The sequence below is a fragment of the Schistocerca gregaria genome, unplaced genomic scaffold (assembly GCF_023897955.1).
Source record: "Schistocerca gregaria isolate iqSchGreg1 unplaced genomic scaffold, iqSchGreg1.2 ptg000566l, whole genome shotgun sequence".
Lineage (NCBI taxonomy): Eukaryota > Metazoa > Arthropoda > Insecta > Orthoptera > Acrididae > Schistocerca > Schistocerca gregaria.
The window spans coordinates 1,312-23,566 of record NW_026061958.1 but is presented as its reverse complement, the minus strand read 5'-3'; the positions used below and the strand labels follow the sequence as shown (position 1 = coordinate 23,566).

At 44.8% G+C, this 22,255-nt stretch overlaps 6 protein-coding genes across 7 annotated transcripts; 1 reads left to right on the top strand and 5 right to left on the bottom strand.

The window, feature by feature from the left end:
- Positions 1-4,035: 4,035 nt before the first annotated feature.
- LOC126315211 (uncharacterized) lies at positions 4,036-5,769 on the bottom strand. The gene has a single exon (XM_049992451.1). It carries the CDS (start codon positions 5,767-5,769, stop codon positions 4,036-4,038), a length of 1,734 nt encoding a protein of 577 aa, XP_049848408.1.
- Positions 5,770-6,287: 518 nt separating this feature from the next.
- LOC126315212 (40S ribosomal protein S6-like) lies at positions 6,288-7,265 on the bottom strand. Its single transcript, XM_049992452.1, has 2 exons — positions 7,152-7,265; positions 6,288-7,086 (listed from the first exon to the last, which is right to left on the bottom strand). The coding sequence occupies exons 1-2, from the start codon at positions 7,155-7,157 to the stop codon at positions 6,385-6,387; spliced, it is 708 nt and encodes a 235-aa protein (XP_049848409.1). The 5' UTR covers positions 7,158-7,265; the 3' UTR covers positions 6,288-6,384.
- A 3,156-nt stretch (positions 7,266-10,421) lies between these two features.
- Positions 10,422-11,446, bottom strand: LOC126315209 (protein phosphatase 2A catalytic subunit B-like). The gene is made up of 2 exons (XM_049992450.1): positions 11,283-11,446; positions 10,422-11,199 (listed from the first exon to the last, which is right to left on the bottom strand). The coding sequence occupies exons 1-2, from the start codon at positions 11,444-11,446 to the stop codon at positions 10,422-10,424; spliced, it is 942 nt and encodes a 313-aa protein (XP_049848407.1).
- A 1,085-nt stretch (positions 11,447-12,531) lies between these two features.
- Positions 12,532-15,225, bottom strand: LOC126315208 (uncharacterized). The gene is made up of 4 exons (XM_049992449.1): positions 15,051-15,225; positions 14,682-14,859; positions 14,123-14,594; positions 12,532-14,003 (listed from the first exon to the last, which is right to left on the bottom strand). Exons 1-4 carry the CDS (start codon positions 15,181-15,183, stop codon positions 13,308-13,310), a joined length of 1,479 nt encoding a protein of 492 aa, XP_049848406.1. The 5' UTR covers positions 15,184-15,225; the 3' UTR covers positions 12,532-13,307.
- Positions 15,226-15,733: 508 nt separating this feature from the next.
- LOC126315213 (mediator of RNA polymerase II transcription subunit 6-like) lies at positions 15,734-17,436 on the bottom strand. The gene is made up of 4 exons (XM_049992453.1): positions 17,244-17,436; positions 17,133-17,169; positions 16,975-17,071; positions 15,734-16,900 (listed from the first exon to the last, which is right to left on the bottom strand). The coding sequence occupies exons 1-4, from the start codon at positions 17,395-17,397 to the stop codon at positions 16,583-16,585; spliced, it is 606 nt and encodes a 201-aa protein (XP_049848410.1). The 5' UTR covers positions 17,398-17,436; the 3' UTR covers positions 15,734-16,582.
- On the top strand, positions 17,020-22,017 carry LOC126315207 (protein FAN-like). 2 transcript variants are annotated; one of them, XM_049992447.1, is made up of 6 exons: positions 17,020-17,091; positions 17,177-17,294; positions 17,926-17,983; positions 18,109-18,231; positions 18,299-19,020; positions 19,119-21,996. In XM_049992447.1, exon 6 carries the CDS (start codon positions 19,910-19,912, stop codon positions 21,095-21,097), a length of 1,188 nt encoding a protein of 395 aa, XP_049848404.1. In that variant the 5' UTR covers positions 17,020-17,091; positions 17,177-17,294; positions 17,926-17,983; positions 18,109-18,231; positions 18,299-19,020; positions 19,119-19,909; the 3' UTR covers positions 21,098-21,996. The 2 variants fall into 2 exon arrangements, with proteins under 2 accessions (XP_049848404.1, XP_049848405.1); XM_049992448.1 differs by lacking the exons at positions 17,020-17,091; positions 17,177-17,294 and adding an exon at positions 17,717-17,770 and having other exon boundaries at positions 17,841-17,983; positions 19,119-22,017.
- The last annotated feature ends 238 nt before the right edge of the window (positions 22,018-22,255 follow it).

Here is a 22,255-nt window from a genome sequence, read left to right as displayed (position 1 = left end):
ACACACGCGAGACAGATTTTTCACAATGCGTGTGTACATGGGCTTTGATTTGCAAAGAGGGAGGTAGACAGGGGGCGTCGTAGACTAACATTCGGTTTGTTTCAGAATAGCGGTTTAGAGCCAAAGGTTTGTCGCCTGGGGTACAAGTTGATTGGGAGGCTGGTCGCCTGCCTTGGTAAGCGCTCGAGTCACATGCTCAACAAGGTCATGCCTTTGGTTTTGAGCCATGCGATAGGGTCGTCTGCTCTGACTGAAATGGCGTCTGAATGTGGTCAAGGATATTTTCGAGTCCGGCTCGTTTTTGTTGTATGCGGACTGCGTTTTAGAGTTGGGGTTGGAGCAGTTGGGGTTGGAGAAGGGGGCTGAGTACGTTGAGCGGGATGAGAGGTTGGTCGAAGAGGGGGGAGAGAGTGTATTAATTTATTTTTTGTGCTTTTTTTGAAGGTATATCGATTATGTGTTTCGTGGTTTGTCGAAGTGCGACGTTAAGGAGCTTGAGCCGCACAAGGCGCTGAGGAGGAAGTTGGAGAGGCAGGTGGATGAGCTTCGAAGAAGGGGGGTGGTTGCGTCGAGTAGGTACAGCGAGATGCTTGAAAGTTTATGGCCGCAGAGCGCTGAAGTGTCGAGTGCGTTAGGCCAGTGTGCGGAGAGCGGCCAGGGTGGTAGGGGGTTGAGAGCGATGGGGAGCTCGGAGGTGGGTTGTGCGCGAGATGTGTCGTGGAGGAGGAATGGGGAGAAGAATTTCGAATTGTTTACGGATAGTTGGAAGAGGACGATTTCTACGCCGGTGAGAGGTGCTGAGGAGTCCAGACATGATAGGACGCAGGAGTTGGGGTTGGTTGGGAAGAGCACGACGCCCAATTCGAGGTGCGGTGTGAGGGGCAGAGACAGCAGGTTGACGGCAGAGAGGAAGAAGTCTAGGTTTGCGGTGCCTGGAGTGCCGGAGTCTCCGAATTGGTCTGGGTCGAGGGGGGTTTCGAGTGGGAGCGGTTTGAGGTGCGAGAGGACGCCGTCGAGAATGCGCGAGATGGCGAGCTTGAATGAGAGGAGCAGGGCGCAGTCGATTACAGAGTCGTTGGGTTTGAACGGGTTGGGAGGTAGGCAGCGAGTGGAGGATGGAGTGGGTGCGCGTGGGATTGTTGGGGGTGCGGAGGGTGAGAGGCGGTGTTTGGGTGGTGAGGTGGTGGGTGGTGGCGTGAGGTCGTCGGAGAATGAGAAGAGGAGGGTTGAAGGAGGAGTAGTAGGGGGAGAGGTCAAAGGTAACAGGGTGGTGTGTGAGAGGGTGCCTGAATTTGGGTATTCGGTTGAAGTGGCGGGGAAGAAGAGTGAAGATGAGATGTTGAGCGACGCGATATTTGGGTTGAAGTTGGGTGTGACGGAGCGCGGTGGGGGGGGACAGGGGTGAGGGGAGATGTCTTGGTGAGAGAGGGGTTGAGGCGGTGAAGGTGGGTTTGCCTGGTGAGGGGGGGGATAGAGAGGAGTTGAGGGGAGGGACAGGGTTTGGAGAGAAGTTGGTTGACCCGTTGAAGTGTTCGTTTTTGGACCAGGTGCACTCGGAGGGGGCGTTGACGGTGAGAGAGGGTAAGGAGGACGCTTTTTTTGGCAGAGGGGGGGTGTTTGAGCTGGGGGGGGGAGAGAGAGGAGGGGGTGATTTTTTGTTGAGTGAGAGGGGTGTGTCAGATATTGAGGCGTCGAGGAGGAAGGATGTGGAGAGCATAGAGTCATGGTTGATGGATTGGAAGGAGTCGAAGAATTTTGGTTACGATGCGAATAGGTCGGTGGACGAGAAGTATATAGACAACATGTTTGGGAGTATGAAGAATGTGGATGAAGAGGAGGGGGAGCGTGGACAGGTGGATTTTTTGATGGATGATTTTTTGGAGATGGAGCAGCGCCAGAGTGTTTTTGCTAGCATGGTGTCTGAGTTGGAGATGTCGATGGAGTTGGTGGAGGTGCGGTACAATTGGCCCAATGAGGAGGAGGAGTTGAATCAGTCGTGCGTGGCGGAGAGTGCGGAGGTGGGCGAGGGGGGAGGGAGGGAGGAGTGCAGGGGGGGTGAGTTGGTGGAGGGCGAGGCGTTTGTGATGGCGACCGACGGGTCGAAGATAGAAGTGACGGATGGAGAGGGAGGTGACGTGAACGCAGGTTGCGGGTTTGGGTTGTCGTTGTACAAGGAGGGGGGGGATGTGTTAGATTTTTTGTTGGATAGGAATGGGGGGGGGGTGGGGAGTGTGGTGGAGAAGGGGCGTGGGGTTGGTGGAGAGGAGGAGTGTGGTGGGAGAGGGGAGCGTGGCGATGCGAGGTTGTATAACAGAGATGTGCTTGATCAGACAGAGATGAGTTTTGATTGCCCGGAGAGCGAGGGCGAGTGCAAAGAGGTTGAGAGAGACGATTTGGAGTCGGCGAGGTTGGCGTGCCGCGAATATGTGGACCCGGCGTATATTGGTGGAGAGAAGGGGTTGGACGAGTGGGAGGGGTCGTTTAGAGACGAGGAGGGACTGATGAGCGACATTTGCAGCGGAAGCGAGGAGAGTTTCGCAGAGGGGGTGGAGGATGAGGGCGAATCTGGTTGTCGAGGTGTCGATGACGCAGAGGAGCAGGAGGTCGCGGAGGAGCAGGAGGTCGAAGAGGAGCAGGAGGTCGAAGAGGAGCAGGAGGTCGAAGAGGAGCAGAATTTGAGTGATACGGAGGAAAAAGAGTGCGGTAGTCAGAAATTGGAGATGGTGGAGTGTGTCGAGGAGCAGGATGAGGCCGATGTCTCGTATTGTCTAGGAGGGAAGGAGGGTGCCGAGGAGGTAGAGAGCGACGATATTTTTGACCAGGAGGGTCCAGAATTAGCTGCGGCGTGTGAGCAGGAGGAGAGTGAAGGCGAAAGGGGCGAGGAGAGCAATTTGGAAGTCGTCTGGAATTCGCATCAGCGAAAGAGTACGGATGTCCGCCGAAGGGTGGTCCGATCGGCTCAGAGGCCAAAGAGTTGTCGTTCTCGCGACAGAGGGAGGGCGATAGCGAGGCAGGTATCTCGGGTAGCGAGTCTTGCAATGGCCAATGCGTCTCGGAAGACCACGACGAAGTCGGCGGATGTGGTTGACGAGAAGAGTGAAAACGGGAGCAGGTGTGCTACGGCGGAGGAGGAGGAGTGTGTGGATGCGGCTGATGAGGTGGCGCCTGAATCGAAAGTGAGGGAGCTGGAGCGTGAGACCGGGAACGGCGAGGACGCGAATCAGAGGAGCGGCGCAGGTTCGAGTGGGAGGAAGGGTACAGGAAGAAGGAACTCGAAATTGAGCGCGAGGAATTCCTGCGACAGCAGTGGTGACGTGAAGTGCGGTGACGTGACGAGTCAGCTATCGAAAAACGTGGATACGGCCGCATCCAGAAGGGGTCGCCGGAGCGGCAAGAGCGAGCCGAGTGCAGAGGGCATATCACACGATAACAGAAATTGCTATGATCGATGCGCAGAGAAGGCGAATTTTTGCGGAAAAAAGGGAGATGCGTCGAACCTGTCGAGGGCGGCGCCCGATCAAGGGCGCAGTTACAGTCGAAGCACGGGGAGGAGTGCGCAAGCGGTCTTAGATGATCAGGAGAGCCGGCAGCCGTTCACGCCGATCGCGAACAGGATACGTTCGAGAGCTCCGCGTAACCGGTCGTGAGAGCGCGTGTGTATAATATATATTGTGTGTGGTTGAGGATATTGGCTCATCGATTTAACAAGTGATGACAGGTTTGCGTTTTATTGTTATTTTTTCAGCACGCGCCTTGGAAGAGAGGTCTCGCATGGAGTAGGTCGGCGGTCATGAGAGCGCGTGTGTGTGATATATATTGTGTGTGGTTGAGGATATTGGCCTATCGATTTAACAAGTGATGACAGGTTTGCGTTTTATTGTTATTTTTTCAGCACGCGCCTTGGAAGAGAGGTCTCGCATGGAGTAGGTCGGCGGTCATGAGAGCGCGTGTGTGTGATATATATTGTGTGTGGTTGAGGATATTGGCTTATCGATTTAACAAGTGATGACAGGTTTGCGTTTTATTGTTATTTTTTCAGTACGTGCCTTGGAAGAGGTCTTGTATGAAGTAGGTCGGGTCTGCGGTTTTACCGGTTAGCGAGAGGAGTATTTGGTTTGGGTCTTTGGCGCCGCCGTAGGCGAGCAATTTTTTTTGGTAGGTGGTGCCGGCGTCTCTGGAGAGTGGGTTTTGTTCGAACAGGGTTTTCCATATTTGAGAACTGTGGACGCCGGAGTAGAGGTAGCTGTAGTAGGTGGATCCGTATCCCAGTAGGTGCGAGAAGGTGGATTGCATGTAAGTGCCGTCGGCGTGTGGGATCAGCGAGTATTTTTTTTTGACTTCTTTGAGGATGTCGGTTGATCCGCCGTTGGACCTGATGAGGGTGGAGTGGAGCGCTTGGTCGAGGGCGGAGTAGCATATTTGCGACATGGTTTCTAGTCCGGAGAAGCAGCTTTTGAAGGCGAGCGCGTCGCGGAGGAGAGACTCTGGGACCGGCTTTCCCGTTTTGAAATGGAAGGCGAATTTTCTGAGGACGCGGTGATCGGTGGCGAAGTGTTGGAACAGCTGCGATGGCGTTTCCACGTGGTCCATGAGTCCTCTGGTGCCGGAGAAGTGCTGGAGTTTATTTTCGCACAGGAGCGCTTGAAGGAGGTGTCCAAGTTCGTGGAAGAACACGTGGACGTGTTCGAACGGCAACAGCGGGGGTTCGTTGGGTCGCCTGCGCGGCCAGTTGGTGACCAATCCGACAGTGGGCGTGGTGCCCGCGCTTTTGATCCTTATAGGGAAATTGGCGGGTCCGGATTTGTGAGGGCGTTCGAACAAGTCACAATAGACGGATCCTACAAACTGGTCGTCTTCTTTGAAGACGTCTAGCTTGAACACGCTCGGGTGCCACACTTCTTGCTGGAAGTTCTTCGCGGGTTGCACGCGAACGTTGAACAAATCCTGCCAGATGTCAGCGAACCCGTGAAGAACGTTGGGTACGGTAAAGTATTCTTCTAGAGACCTCGGGTGAGCCAGTCCATTTTTTTCCAGGTATTTCTGCTTATAATATTCCAAATCCCACTCCTCGATCACTCCCGGACCCACGGCAGACTTGAGGTTTTGCAGGGACGAGAGCTCCTGGTTGGACTTCGACAGGACGAGTTCGCGAAGCTCGTCCAAAAAGCTGAAAATCTCCTTGGGCGTCTTGAGAGAGCGGTGCCAGCCGTAGTATTCCGAATAGCAGGGAAAATCGAGCAAGGTCGCCAAGGTGTGCCTGGCTCGCAGCAGATCTTCGAGAGTCGGCAAAAATTCCGTATAGCTGTTATTTAACAGATAAATCGCTTTTCGAATATTTTCGTCTGGAAAGTGACGCAAGATATAGTCGAGGACGACCTGGTCCGAGGCGGTTATGAGGATTCTGGATGCACGTCTTTGGATTCTTTTCTGAATGTGAGGAGGCAGTTTTTGCAGTATTTTTTGGTCGCAGTCGAGTACTCGGTTCGAGCCGGAGAGCGACATGCCGGATATTGATTCTCGATACGCGATCATCATGTGGTGAGAATACGCCTGTATTTCGTGAAGCGCTTCCCTTTTTGAGAGGTCCAAGTGTCCGCCCTGATGTTCGAATTCTATGCGGAGTTGGTTGGCGACGGCGAGTTCTTCTTCACTGAGTTCCTCCGGGACCTTCAGGGCGTGCAAAACCGCTTCGTATAAAACTGGATTAGTGTTGTAGGTCACGATTTTGTCAGACATCACGCTGGATGCCTGACTGGCGGCAGCGACCATTCCGGAGTCTGGGTGGAGGTGGCGGACGAGCTCTGCCGGATCCGCGACAGAGCATATGCAGTCTGACAGCTGGTCGAGCAAAAAGACGATCTTTTTCGAAAGGAGTTCAAATTATTAGGTTACAGAAATTGCCGGGAGGTATCCGATTTTGCGTTAATGGTATACCTTTGTCCTAGGTATTCTATGATAATTCTTCAATTCTTCGGCAATTGAGTCGCATCGGTCCGAGGTTTTCTTCACCAGCTCGCGCCAGTCTCCAGGCGCAAACAAGCCCTCGATTCCGCATAGACCAGCTGACTTCGAGATGGCCGAGACGTGGAGTGATTTTCGCCCTCGAAACGCATTTTTTGGCACCTTCCTATTCGACACGGCGTCGCCGCGCGGACGAGAGCCACTCCGCCAGAACAGGCGCTTATCTAGGAGGCGACGGAGCATCGGGCCGAGCGGTACCTTTCGCCTGGAAGGTGACCCTCGGAAATAAGAAAGAGCTGTCAAAAAAAAAAAAACGAAGACCGTTAGACTGCGAAATTATATTTTTGTCACAATTGCGCAAAAACAAATTGGTCTTTTTTTGTGCCCTCACGGAACAACAGTCAGGCGCCGTTTGGGTTTTTTTTATTGAAATTGAGTGGCCTGAGCCGGGGCAGAATTGTTATTGGATTCTTTGTTGCGAATACTGTGAAGCAGTTTTTCGTAGTTATCACGTTCCGTCTTAGACTTTTCGCGGCGGAGCTTGTAAAGTCTGAGTTTTCGGCGTTTTCTGCGGATGCGAGTAGATGTGACGAGCCTTTGAATTTTTGGCTTTTTGACTCGAACCCTGTGTCCTTCCTTGTCTAGAATGGCACGGCGAATGGCGTATTTTCTGACATCGTCCTCCTTAGAAAGATTGAAGAACTTTCGAATGTGATTGGCACGCTTCGGACCAAGGCGGTGTGGAACCTCGCGGTCGGTAAGACCGGCAATTTCTCCCTCTCCTTTTTTCACGATCGTACAATTGACGACTGCATTTTCCACGGAAACGATGCACCCACGGACGCTCTTGCGGCGACGGTCGCCCTTTCGGCGATTCCGATAATGACCGTTTGTACCGTCCAATAAAAGCCTTACACGCCCTGTAGTCAAGACACCTTGCTTCATCGCGAAACCCTCTTTATCCGCTCCACCAGTGATGCGAAAAATGTAGCCCTTGAACTCATCACCGAGTTGATCGACCGCGACCTCGTCAGAAATTCGCTTGTCATAGAAGATTCGGTACTTTTTTTCGTCTTCGATGTTGAAAAGTTTTTGGGCCCCGGTGGCAGGATTGGCTACGTTGATCTGACAAAAGCGACAGGCGTTAGATAGGGCCTTCTGAGTACACAAATCAAAACAAATTTGCGAACCTTCATAGTGCTAACGTCTGTGCTTCAAATGTTTTGGATTTAACGAGAGAGGAGAGACCGAGGGGCACAGAGGACAGGGTTAAGCAGCAGATGATCGAGAGGATAAATGGGGACCTGAAAAAACAAAAAAATACAAAGGCGCATTAAAATGTGATAATTCGCGTATGTGTCACATTGAAGAGAAATCGCTCGACCACCCTATAAACCCGGCCACATCGAACTTGTGCACTTCGGATTGCACAAGGACGTCCGCAAGAAGCTGGTAAATACGTACGAAAGCCAGTCTCGGAGTACACGCTGATGAAGATAACAAATCTCTCTTTTTCTTTTTTGAATTTTTTTTTTAATAATGGCCATGCCAGTACAAACCAGACTGCGCAAAATCAGAGCGCGACATGATCCGAAAAAAAGTCGCGTTTCCATTCGCCGAGCTCGAAGGGATCTTCCCGGCGGTTTGAAAACGAACACTCAATGTACAGAGGGCCGAATCTTCCCGAAGATCGTGTTCACTATTTTTTCAGTGCGAAGGATATGTACACATGCATACCCGCCTACTCCGTTTTTTGGTCGTTTTCTATGAGTTGTTCGGGATCCAATAGAGGTTCGCCGCTTTCTTCGCCCTTCAGCTCCCAAATGGCGTTGACTCTATTTAGCGTATGAGGCTTTGCGAAATTGATTTTCAGCGTTCGGTCATACAATTCGGCATTGTGCATATTATCCAGGGCGTGCGCAGCGTCCTCAGCTGACTCAAACTCGATAAAGGCAAACCCTTTATGCTTATCTGGACAGCTGGTGTCCATCGGCATGACGACTTGGGAAATTTCGCCAAAGGGTATAAACGCCGCATGTAAAATTTTTTCTGTTACCTCTTTGGCTAGGCCGCCTTTTCAAGGGGATGACATGGTGCCATGTGTGTTTCAAATAGAACGCATTTTTATTAGTTGGATCCTTTGTCAAAAGGAAATTTTCGTCTTCTGTGCGATGGCAAACCTACCAACATATAGCATTCTCTTGTCCATTTTCACCTCTAAAAAAATGCGCAAAGCCGGAAAAAGGAGGCGCGATGTTTTCACGCCTCACCCTCGAATCCCTTTACAGTAAATTTATTCGCGATTTTAGACGGAAGACTTTTTTTTTCCTTTTCAATTCGGTTTTCTCGCTAGAGCTGTATGAAAGTATCGTATGGGCGAATCTACCAGACGAGCGCACAGCTGAGGTGTGAAGATGCTTAGCTGGCCGCGGACAGCTTTTCTGTCGTACGCCCCAATTACGCCCTTTCGGGCTCGAACGGTCTCGGGTCTGCGTGCGTACTTTCAACATACATTTGACAATGTAAAAAAAAAAAATTTGACCCCCTACACGGAAGTACGCTATTTGACGGCTTCTTCAAAGGCACTGTCTCAGAATGTGCTTCCGAAATCGCCACTGCCCCATCCGGCTGGCTCAGAGAATAAGACAAACAGTCCGCTTGCATTGCCTGCTCCTCGGTGGACGCCTAGTCAGTACTGCATCAAGTTGACCGAAACCGAACAAAAAATATTCGAACTTCTGTTGAAGGTCGTCGAGCACTTCGGAAATGTAACGACCGTGCGTGTAGCTGGAGGATGGGTCCGAGACAAGCTTCTGGAAATTGAGTCTCAAGATATCGACATCACTCTTGACAACGTCTCAGGGGCTTTGTTCGCATACCAAATTCGACAATATCTCCTCCTCGAAAATAGGCTCGACCATCGATCTGGCCTCGTCTCTCTCACCAAGCTGAACCCAGACCAATCTAAGCACTTAGAAACGGCCATCATGAAAATATTCGGAGTCGAGCTGAACTTTGTTCAAGCAAGATCCGACAAATACAACTTGACCAGTCGTATTCCTTCCATTTCCGTCGGTACATCTCTTCTTGAAGATGCACAAAGGAGAGATTTTACCGTTAATTCCCTGTATTATAATGTCAACGCCAACACCTTGGAGGACTATACAGGAAAAGGATGGCAAGACCTGTTATCTGGAATCATCGACACACCTCTAGAGCCTTTTCTGACCCTAAAGGACGATCCGTTGCGTGCACTAAGAGCGATTCGGTTCGCCGCAAGATTCAGATACACACTGTCCCAGGGCCTGTTTCAATCGATTTCCAATGTCTATATACACCAAATGCTGAAGACGAAAGTTACGCGGTCCAGAATAGGACTCGAACTTAAAAAAATGCTAGTAAACTCGATTGAAACCAGCAGCAGCTCATCCTGTCTAAACGACCCCATTCGCGCTCTGGAGCTGCTCGTCGAAACAAACCTCTATTCCTCTGTATTTCAATTAGACGATATGAGTCAATCCTTCGATGCTTGGAATCCACATCTAGCCAAGCAGTCGCTCGACACGGCCAGATTGACTCACCATCTTCTCAACCTCGAAGCGCTGCAACAATCCAGCCCAATCGACCAGACCTATCATTCTTATATGCTCATCGCCACCTTCATTTTCCCATTGGTCAAAAAGTTCCGTTGCGACAGCTCCGCACTCCGAAGTGCCATTTGGACTTTTTTCAACAAGCTCCAACTTTCTCGCATCCAATCGCGTGCCTGTCTGGAAACAATCGAATGCGCATACACATCTATAGATGTAATAGACGCGCTCTGTCCGAAGAAGGCCGAGATCGGCGCCGATCAAGATGCCCTAGAACACACGAAACTCCAGCTGTTCGATGAAATATCGAACAACTTCCAGAATTTCAAAGTCCATCAAAAAGTCGTTCGCTGGATGAATAAAAGTCCAGATCACTGGACCCTTGCCGTCTACCTATCCAGAATACTGCGCGGCGGTACTCCGGGCAAGGATGCTGCCTCAATCCTAATCGAACCTCCCAACTTGGGCCATCCCGCCTTCCGCGCGCTTTTTATACTTGAAGAAACTTTTATCGAGTTCATCCTGAAAAAGCAACTAAATAAAGCCAGAAATTTGCAACCACATCTATCTGGCAGAGAAGTTATAGACCTCACCGGAATCCCACAGGGCCCCAAGGTCGGAAAAATCATCAATCGCTTGCTGCTCTGGCAACTAACTCACCTAGAATCCACCAAAGAAGAGGCAGTGGCGTTTCTGCTCGAGAACCCCGCTTCCGGTTTCAACAAGGACTAGAAAACTCCCCAATATAGAGGAAGCCTTTTAATCAAGAACTTTTTATCTCGTGCGAAATTCGATAAATCTGCCGCAACTAATGCATAAAAACGTCCTGGGCGATGACGTCCCAATAGCCAACTCTTTTTTTTTTCGGATTCATACGAAATAATCAAACGACGTCTTGAAAGGATTCAAGACCCGTCGTCTCATCGATTCCGGATATGCAATAAAAGTCCGATAATTTTTTTCGAGCCTAGGTAGAATCTCCAAATAACAAGCTACATTTCCCAGACACCCCCCGTAGTTTGGCATGCTCCAAATGGTAGACAGCTTCTGATCGAACATCACCTCGTACCCGTCAAAGCAAAACTCGTGACTCCGAACTATTTGGGAGTACATGTTGGTCTGCAAAAACATCTCGACGTCCCTCATTCCGTAACTAGAAACGTAACCTTGTTCTTGTTCTTCAGAGTCAAAAATTTCGGCAGAGCTCGGCTCAAGGCGCGGATTTGACCAGAGCAAGTCAGTTATAGGGTCGGCAACTGGAACGTCCTGGAAGCGGTCCAATATATCTATGCTGTCGATGTCGATCAAATACCGAGACAGGCCGCTGTGTACGCAAAAAATGGACTCATCAATCACCGCGCACAATGGGAGATAATTGAAAGCCTCGACAAAATACTTCCACACATTGGGACGATGGTACTTACGTATGCATTCTGCGTAGAACCCAAATGTTTTCGACATGTATTTACATTCGTGATTGCCCCTCAACAAATGAATTCGAGCGGGATACTTAAGGACCAGGCAAAACAGTAGCGATACGGTTTCCACGCTGTAGCCGTCTAAGTCGACATAGCAGCCCAAGAAAAGATACTCGACATCTGGCGGCCTTCCACCAACTCTGAACAGCTCCAATAAATCGTAAAACTGACTGTAAACATCAAGGAAAAGAAGTCAGGCTATCTTAAGTGCACTTAACTTTTACTGCTTGCAAGAACATTATGGTATGCATACCCGTGTACGTTTCCTACAACCGTAATAGGGGTGTGCAGATGAAGAACATTCGGCTGGGTGCTTAACAGCTCTTTGAACTTTTGACAAACTTCTTTCACAGTGGCTTCTTCAAGCAATTCACCTCTGTACAATTTCTCAATGGTCCAATCTAAATCGAGATTCATTGGCTGATAAAGCGCACAAAAAATCTAAACGCTAGTGAATCAGACGTGAGAACCAATACCTAAAAGCGTGAGAGCTGGCATACGCATTCACGGAATGCCAAGCCAATGAGGGTCAACCAAATCAATAGGATATTCACGCCTTACGCAAAGTCAGTTTGATTCCTTCTATCGATCGCTCAAGAATAACCTGACAAGCTACTCTTACAATCCAATGCATTTTTTCCGCTTTTGACATTAAAAAAATTTAAAATTCCTTTTTCGTAAAAATTTGAGCCTCTGTGGAATCAGCTCGAACAACAAACAGTGCTCAGTGTTTCGTGGTTTTCTGACAAAATTCAATGCTCAATACCGTTATCAATGCCGTAGTAATGCGAACTGCGAAAAAAGTTGCCCCTATTTGACCGGGCTCAGTGTAACAGTGAGGCATACAGCATTAGATGCATATCGATACAATTCTAGGTCCTTATGGTGCAAATTTATTTAGAGCCCAGAGCAACTAGAGACTTGGTATGGGTGGCCGGCCACTAAAAAAATTGCGGCTACAGACGCCGCGTCAATCAACCTTATTGGCGCAGAAGAAAAGAAAAATAGCAAAATTATTTACCAAAAAATAGCACGTTTTGTGACGATTTTTTTTCTGGAGGCAAATAGAATCTCTAAAGTCAAGCTTGCCAACTTAGACGCTCACTGCACATTCCCTTTGGAACTTAACATAACACTCATTAAGAAACCGTCAAGTTGGCTCGAGACAGACATAAAAGATGAGGCCCTTAAATGAACAATTATCTTGCCAATCACCACGTTGAAAACTGATACAACGACCCAATATTTAAAAACATTTCTTCTTGTCACGCTTTAATGATCACACAATTTAAAATAATCTCGTGAGAATTTGATGGCGATCGTTAGATGATTCGAGTAAGGAAAATGATAATGCATGTACTCTTTGATTGTATGCAAATGTGTACATACCAAGAAAACAATTCTGCATTGGCATGAACAACTCTTTTTCAATTTTGCGTTACTAGTTTAGAAGCTAAAAAAAGCATCTAAACTGAAACTGACCTATAATCTGGATATGGATGGATGTCCAACATATAATGTCAATAGTTTTCATGTACAAGTTCTAAAATCTAAAAATAATGTAATTACAGCAACATCCAACACAGACTTTAATTGATTGAAGAATTTCAAACCGATCTATTGATTTGTCTTCTCTTCCATGTGATAGCTGCATAAATAAAGTTCTGAATTGAGGAAATGAGGGTGATTGCTTTTATCATCCTTCTGTATTAAGCATTTAATGATAGCCGTCAGCAAAAAAACTGCCAAAACCAGTTCATAATACAATAGATTGTTCTATGAAAAAGTCTAGACTAGGTTTGTCACTGAACCAAGTGGTGTTTGCTGTATTCAATCGCTTACATCTGCATTGGTTGACCAGAGAGAAATTAATTAGGATAGTCCTATCATGGGGTATGCAGGTAACCAGAGGTGCGACATATCCTCTATGCACGTTTGCACGTCTGATTCTTGAATTTTTGTTTGTCAACTCTAATGCTGACATCTAACTTGAATTTCTTTCTATTTCATGGCCAATCGTATACAATGAGATAATGTTATATCTTTTTGTGTTCGCATCTCTCTCAAATGCAAATTCGTCGTGTAAAAAAATCAATAGCACGTTCGCCAGGTTTTGAAAACTAAAAATATTAACAAATCCGTGCTTTGTATTTCTTGTTTTCATAAACTTTTGCGCCGTCAAATTTTGCCATTACTCCCAGCGATTGGCTGCCTTTTTTTCCTCTATACTGAATTTCCAATCCATAAATGTCTATAGTCCTTCGAAGTTAGGTGGTCTTTACAATGGTTTGATTTTTTTAGTGAATTTTTCTGTTGTCTTCTCTTGATTGCTTGTATAAATTTGCAATTTTCCTCCCAAAGGTGGTATCATATGGTAAATATTATTTTGGCCCTCTCCCGAGTTTATATTCGTACTTACCGCCGTCGTCTTTTGGCAAGTCTCCAACAGACTTGAATACTGACTAAAAAATTTTTGACTGTGATTCAGAATAGACTGAATTTCATTCTCGTGTTCTTGGGCGCATTGCTCTAATTGTTTTTGCATTGTTTTTAGGTTTTCTTGAAACGTTCTTTTTTCCTTGCTCAAAAAGCTTTTGTCCTCAATTTGTTCGAGAATGCTGCTCAGAGTCACCGGGCTCCAAAGTTCTCTCATAGTTTCGTCATTTTTCTTGAATCGGTTGCTGCCGATACTTTGAAGCGTTACTAATGGATCTTGATGCTCGGGCCAATCTAAAAGGATTTCTTGCGGCAAAGGTATCTCGGGCGGTAGGGGGCGTTCCTCACGAATAATGAACGGGGTTTTCGAAGGAATAGAAGGTGCATTAAGAGAAGAAAGGGCAAGGTTGGAATTTGCATCGTTAGAAAGAGTAGGATCAAACAAAACTTGACCGGGTAGCAAAACCAAATTTCTAGCATGAACAGGGCATCTCAGCAATATGGTATTGCAGCAGTTTTTACATCGCTTAAACTTGCACTGAGTAGGTTTTAACAAAATATTTATTAGCAGAGGTACCCCGGAATGGAGAAAAGTGCGCGCTGGAGCGAAAAAAAAACAAATAGATGTTTTATGTGAAGTTTTTTTTTATCCTGTACCTCTTTGTTCGCTCTTTTTCCGCAGCCGACGCACGTCAGATCATCTGGAGTGAAGTTTATCAACGTCTGTGACTCGGTGTTCTTTATCGACTTGCTTCTATTCGCTCTGGGATCTAGGTTTTGTAATGCGCATTCGTATAAAGACATGCTCTCAGTTGTCTGCTGAGGAGCTGCGGTTTTTTTGTCAACTCGGCTGACTACCAAGTCTCTGATGAGTCCCAAGTTCGGCAAGAACTTACCTGGAACTATATTATTCGAAGTGAATCCTGGCATAATCAACTGCGGAGGCACTAGCGCAGGCATGTATCCTAACGATTTATGAGAAATCAAATCATTCGGGCGTAGCTCCGGGACCTTAATGGGGGCACTTGGTATCGAACAGGTCGTGTTGAAACTGACCGACGTAGAAACCGAATTGTCTGGTTTAGAAGCACCAGTTTGAAGTCCACCAGTAGCAGATTGAAAAGAGGACCTTGAATAGAGATAGATGAGTTAGCTGATGAAACAAAAATATCTCTATACTCTGTTACAGTATGCAAGAACTGATGATTTTTCATACTGATCTGATGTTGAAGCCTTAGGATCTCCTGACCTTTGTCCGCTTCCACCACTCGAATGCGATCCATATAATTCTGTTCCAATACCTTCTCTCTTAGGAATGACACCTGTCTTGACACTTGTTATCAGCAGTCGGAGCTGCCTTTTTAAATCGGGCTTGGTTTCACCTGCCTCGATGTCTTTCAGACGAAAGCATCAGTAGAGAGATAGAAAATAAACAGTTAATTCCTGAGCTACATACATTAAAAAGCAATACTAATCATGCATAAGATGTTATTATTATTGAAATATTAATCATGCATAAGATATCATTACTACTGCAATACTTGGCTCAACAAAATAATCCCACACAATCTTTCACACGACATACCATAGTGTTTCAGATAAGCTGTAAGCTCTTCCCTTGTAAACAATTTAAGCCTATCGAGTTCAAGAGTCTCGATAGGAGGTAACGAAGAAACAGAAACGGTGTCCTCCTTCCGCTTCCGTGAAAACATAGACATTGTTTTAGGCTGTCATCGATAAAGGATATCGGTCTGCAGTGTGAATTTTTTTATAAACATTTTTATTTTGATTATTTTGCTATCAGATTTTATTTTTTAGAAGCCGCTTCGTTATTCATAGACTCCAATAACTCGTCAAAACATCTAAATATTCACAGAATATGATGCTGTCTATCCAATGCTTATTTAATCAATAGCAAACTTCTAAACCGTCCTATTTTTGTTTCTCTATACAAAAACCTCTATCTAATCTAGAATTTTTATACTACCACTTCACATTGTACACATCAATTCTTTACGTATTTTCAAACTGCCAATTTTATATGCACGAATAACAGATCCACATTTCTACCTCTATGCGACTTAACTCATCCCCTCTTTGTCAAACAGTAATGTATACACGCATGTTGTAACTTATCTTGCTCAACATGCACAGAACCTATCTATCTTTATGCAGAGAGCAGTCTATCTGTTTTCCGTGCAACATTCAAACCCTATTATGATGTGTGCTAATAAGCGCCCAACATATACTTTTATTGCCTCAATATACTCTACACACACATCCATATGCATGAAATGCGAGGCATCATTGTCAAGACACATTTGAGTGTAGAATCGAGAAGAGCGTCGCTTATTTTTGGTCGTGCCTCGATTTTACAGAAGTATAGGCATGCCTTGGCGATGCAGCTTGATTCTTTTGATAGACACGATGACAGAATATAAAATTACTGATTAAGCATTCAGATGTAAATAGATTCCAAAAAGACTGCAGACTAAAAATACATTCATTAGTGCGAAACCAGATCTGGTATTTTAACTGTCTACTTCTGGCATAGAATAAATCAACACATCTGAAGGTCTAGCAAGCACTATCGTCGGTAGGAAAATTTTCAAAATTGGCAGTTTTGTCATTTCCACCATATAAAACGAGACACGTTTTCATCAGACGGAAGGTACAATATATAAGCCAATCCCTCCTCAGGACCTAGAATGCCAGGGGCTAAATTCACGCTTTAGCCTTCATTATACGTGTTTGTCTAGCATGAAATGCATCGACAAGAGTATGTTTGTATACTCACAACACATTATGCTTCGCAAAAATTTCCTTTTTATTGCGCACTTAGAGAGGGGCGAACACATCACCAAACTATTGTAGATTGTTTTCTTGATGACTGTTTATACCATGTTCTGTAGACTAATAGACAAAGGAACATCTTTTTGAGCCCCTCAAATGCCACATGACGCCAGAACGAAGTTAAGTCCTCCTAGCTAGATCAGGTGCTTTGGCCAAAGAAGCGAAAGCATGTTTGCTGGAATTCTGTAGCGATGTGAAATTTATAAAAATTAAACCTCGGCACATATTTTATGAGACAGACGGTACCCAAAATTCCTTATCCCTTCATTTCTCAGCTGAACCGCCGAGGAATTTTTTTTTGAGTAACGGAATGAGCCTATTCATCTGTTCGAGTTGGCTTGAATGCATAGGCTTGAATTTGGATGTGGACTCTAATTGTGTGATATCAGGCTTCCATACATGATACATTTCAGAGTTGAACTGAATAGAGTTGAAAGTATCAATAAACGTATGTTGAATTCTATCCACAGATCTAGTAAGCCTAGCTTCGCAAACCGAAAGATCGTCGGGAGCTTGGTAAATGATTCGATCGATAATATAATAAACTGCAATGATTGTTTCTTTTTCTGGACTCTCACGATACTGTATAACACAAAAAACGTTTTAGAGTACACAACAGGATGGCATTAAAACAAGCATTTTAAGTGCGTGTATACTTTTTTTTTGATTTTCCAAAGCTCATGTGCCACATTTGTCTTCGGATCTACGACAAAATCTCGACCGTCAACAGCGTACTCTACGCCTACCATATGCCTAACGCACGAATTTTAGTTGTATGCATTTTACTTATTCTAGTGAAGAGAAACTTCCATACTTTAGCACATCATTTGATAAACGCTGCATTTTTATAACTATCAGGGTCAAAGTATCGTATATCAATGAGTTAAAGCGTCATAAAAGGGCCGGATTGAAGAAGTGTGCAAACCTTGGTTGTTGCAAGACGAATCAAAAAACTTGGTGCTGGCAAAGTAGTCAAGTACGTTTTCTTCAGTGAGAGGGTATGGGAACATCAAATCATGAGCCGATATTCCAGTGAGGTCTTCTTCAGGTGGTATGAGTTCTTTGAGCTTTTCCGACATGGCTGTATAAAAGAATAGTGGTATTCATACAAAAAAACTGCAATAGCCACAAAAAAAAAGCTAGACCAGAGCCTGAGGGAAGATGTGTTCTGTACTTGAGTGTGTATATACCACATATTTTATGTTATTTGTGAGCGCTGTTGCATCAGACTAAAGTTGATTTCTTTGATTTATTAATACTTGTCAATTTCGAGACTACACATGAGGTATGCACAACAACTTAGGCAATGCACATTTTCCGATTAAGCGTTGCGGTCGTTAACTTTTTTTTGCCATCTTCAATAAAAAAGTAGGATTCCTTATATAAATTCTTCCATTCAGTCTGTATTTTACTGTCTAATTATTAAGGCATAAATGAGCATCTCCAACGTTGGTACGCCACCACTGTTTTAAGCTTGCACACCTAAAACAAACATGGAAACTGATTCAGACTACATCCAAAGTACCTCGTAGCTTCAGACTTCTCGATGAGCTTGAAAAAAGTGAAAAAGGTCTACTAAAAAACATTAATTTTTCATACGGTCTTAGTGACATCGATGACATTGATATGCATAACTGGAATGCGACAGTCGCTGGGCCTCCCAACGTACGCAGTATTTCATAAAGAGAGGATTTCTTAGAGATCACTGTTTGTTTTAAAAATGTTGTGCACACCCATTCAATTCGCACGGATATCCCCTTCTATTAATCATTCCGTTTTCCTGATGACAGACGCCATGGTGGGACCATATCTTTACAATTAGTATTTACTGTAGCGATGACTATCCCAATTCTCCCCCAGTAGCCAGATTTACTACCAAAGTAAACTTGAATTTTGTATCTTCGAATGGGGAGGTACGTTGGTCTTACAGATTTTGCCCGCTGAGAGAAACATGATACTGAACTAAATTTTTATTGTTAGATTAACCTACCAATCCTCCACCATTGGAAGCCACAATACACAATTGAAACACTACTTGAAAACATATACGAACAGCTGAAGTGTCTAACAGTAATACCCGTCATCTTTGATCTTGGGAAGAAATTTTTTGAGTCCTATTTAAAAAGCCTTGTTAGACTTTGATGCAGTACTCTATCTGTCTTAGAGTCTTTCTGCCTTTTGTAAGAGATAAAAGCAGAGACTTGTCCGGCCGCCAGAAAAAAAAACTCAATCTTCAAGTAACATCATCCGTCCACTCGCATGATCAGTATCTAGAGAGAGCAGGGCGTGTCTTTTTTTTTAGAATTTAATGCAGGCGTCAACGAAAAGGATCTAAGCCTGTACATTTTGTTTCGGAAGCAAAAAAAATTTCTAGTGTACATGTGTACCCTGTATAAAATGTTCTTTCGTTTGTGTTACAAAATTTTTCCACTTTATTAAGACCGCATTATTTCTATCTTACAAATGGTATCAGAGTAGTTGTACTATCTTGACATCCCGTTTTTATACTATTGTGCATATCTAATCCCGCCGCGCGTTAGAAGGCCCGATTAATATTTCATGTTTGTTGCATCGCCCTTGTTCTCAAAGACAAAAAATAGCAGATTTAACTTGCTTCTTTTGAGCGATGGAGAATACTATTTTACCGATTGCTCTGTCAATCTCTGCTCTGCAGTATATAGCTCGGAAGCAGCTCAGTTAAAGTACGACATTTTCATAGTTATTTCGATTAGGTAACCTTGTTGTTTTCCTCCCTGGTCGAAGTTTAGCGCTCCGTGCTCTAACAAGCTTTTCTTTTTAGACGGATAGGGGGCCGCCTCAAAGTATGCAGTAAGTCTCTATTCTTCGAACCAAAAAACTTCGAATTGCCTATAATAAGATACGAGTATAGAAGCATTAAAGAGATAGGTGTGAACAAAACAGAATCAGGCTGCGAAGATGTGTTTTATTTGAAGGTAAATGGGGCTATCTACATGAAGGAAAATAACCTCATTCAGCCCTATGTCTTTTCCAGAGAGAAGTACTATCATGAATTTCTTACAAAGCATGCCTCAGTGGATACTTTGTTTAATGAAGTGAACCAATTGTACAAAATTTCTAAACACCCTTCTATCGTTGCTGACTCTCTCATCTTGGAGACTATAAGAAAACGCGAGGCTTCAATATCCTTTGACATAACATGGCTAGACTCGTTGTACGAAAAACCGTTATCAGAATATTTGGCCACAAAAGTAACGCCTCTGGTTTGTAATGCTGGCAGACTTCTTATAACGAACAAATCAATTTGCTTCCAGCCGTTTAACTCGGAACCGGTGATTGTTGAAAAGTATTCGTTTTCAAGTATAATCCAAATACATAAGAGAAGATATGGAGGCGTTCACCGTGCCTTAGAATTTTTTTTCAAACTCTTCGGAGTATGCGACTAGAAATGCCATTCAGGGTTTTTTTTTTAGTTTTGAACAAAAGATTATCCGGGATAGGGTGTTCGAGTTACTTTTATCTCAGTCCGAGTTGAAAAATTCGAAGGCTGAAGATCAGGAGCAAATCATCCAAAAATGGCAGCAAAGAATTATTTCAAATTTCGACTATCTTATGTACATCAATAGTGCTGCCTGCCGTTCTTTTAATGATTTGGCTCAGTATCCGGTTTTTCCCTGGGTTATCTCAGACTACGAATCACCTACTCTTGATTTTAACGATGTTTCTATCTATCGAGACCTGAGCAAGCCCGTTGGGGCGCTCAACCCAGAAAGATTAGAGTTGTTTCGACTTCGGTATCAAGAGACGCCGAAGGACCAAGATGCTTTTCTCTATGGCACACATTATTCTACTCCGGCTTATGTACTGTACTATTTGCTTAGATGTTTACCCGAACATATGCTAAAGTTGCAGAATGGGAAATTCGACGAGCCAGATCGCCTGTTCAACTCCATCTCTGAAACCTGGAATAACGTGCTCGCTAATCCGACGGATCTGAAGGAGTTGATTCCAGAATTCTTTTGTGTAGAGACGGAAGGGCGCTTTCTTGTGAATGAAAAAGACATCAATTTTGGGATCAGACAAAACAGACAACAGGTGGCTGATGTAGCGCTCCCTGCTTGGGCAAAGACCCCAATTGATTTTATCTGTATGAACAAGCTGGCGCTTGAGAGCGAGTATGTAAGTGCCCACTTGCACGAGTGGATCGATTTGATATTTGGATATAAGCAGACTGGCCCAGAGGCTGTGAAAGCAAATAATTTATTCCATTCTTTGACGTATGTAGATCAAATTGATATTGAAGGGGAAGAAGACCCAGCAAGAAAGGAGATCATATTGATGCAAATCAATGAATTTGGACAAGTTCCTGTACGTCTTTTCGATAAACCGCACCCACAAAGATTTTCTTCAAAAGAACATCTCCAAGTAAACAGCAGTCATTGCACCGAAATAGCAAAAACACCTCAACTTTTCTCAAAAATTACTGGTCCATCTCCGCTCGACGCGGCAGCCTCGAAAGACCTGCCTCCTGAACCATTTAACTATGAGGATGTCAGACATTCTAAATCGAAACTGGACTATGGTATTATCACTCTTCAAGAGTTTGAACAGCTCATAAAGCAAGAATGTATCAGCGACGCCAGTCTCCATTCTCTTCGGCCTGCCAATGTTCCCGTAATCGAAGAGTCCCTCCTGATGAGAACCTATTCCCCCCACAACGAGTCGGCCGTTCGCTCACCCCCTTCTCATCAAAGCACAGCGAAAGACTGCTCACGTATGACAACCTTCAACTGTAACTAACTACATTTGAGATGTTCATAACGCATTCGAGTAGAGCCCCTATGGCCGTCGCTAGCACCAAACCTCAGCTGAAACCAAACCGCGTCTCATCACCTGTCATTACAAAAATATGCATGCAACGGCCATACTCTTAAAACAGATAATTCGCACACTTAAGAAACCAGTAAAACCGAGAATGGATAAATACGTCCCCGTGATTCTGCCCGGCAAAAATGCTCGATATAAAGCTGATTTTGAGCAGAATTGCATTTGAGGGGGAGCTTTTTTTTGCGCGGCTATCGGGCAGCTCCATGTTCCTTAAAACATACCGATAAAACGAGATGCCTCAATGAATTTGAATTTGGTGAAACACGCGATATACAGACATTAAAATAGTCTAATTTGGTGAAAAGCGAATTGCTTTCAAGTACAAAAATTGTGTGTCGCACATAGTACAACTTTCCGTGTATTTTCTTTCAGACAAATTCTGTTCCCAACCAGACGTTAAGAGTGAGGCCCTCTCCTCAAAGATGGCATCGATAGGCTCTACATTCGAAGGAAATGAATAGAGCAAGGCCAAGACTATAAATAGGCGTATTATCTGGAAAGCATTTTCTATCACTCGTGAATAGCTTTCGAAAATAGGATATTCATTTCATAAATTGTATCGCCTTGACATAGAAGCTCTCTTAAAGCTCAACAGGAAAAAGAGTTAGTGCAATGAAACTCGCCTGAGTATTATATATTATGCGCGACGCTATCAGAGAGACATATTTGATGGATATGTCCATCGAGATGCTTGTGTTTTTAGAATTCTGCGCCTATAACAACTGAAAATGCCTAGTGCAAAAAAGGCTGAAACACGACAGCTTTGGAAAATTGTAACTATTATTATTTCGAAAACAAAAATACAGATGGCAAAACAACAGGCTTTTTAGCACAGGTTTTTTTATCTTGGGTCAGAAAGTTATTCGATGCTGACAGTCAGAACGTAAATTTGTTTGAATTTGGTCTTTGTGGCTGTTCAGTTTTTGTGTTTTCCAATATCTGTCAGAATGTCCAGAACATTATATTATGTGCTCTTCTCTATTATTTCAGAATCACAATTAATCAATGCACATTTAGGAGGTCATTATCAATCATTAAAAAACCATCACTATCGTCCTCGATTTCAGCGCA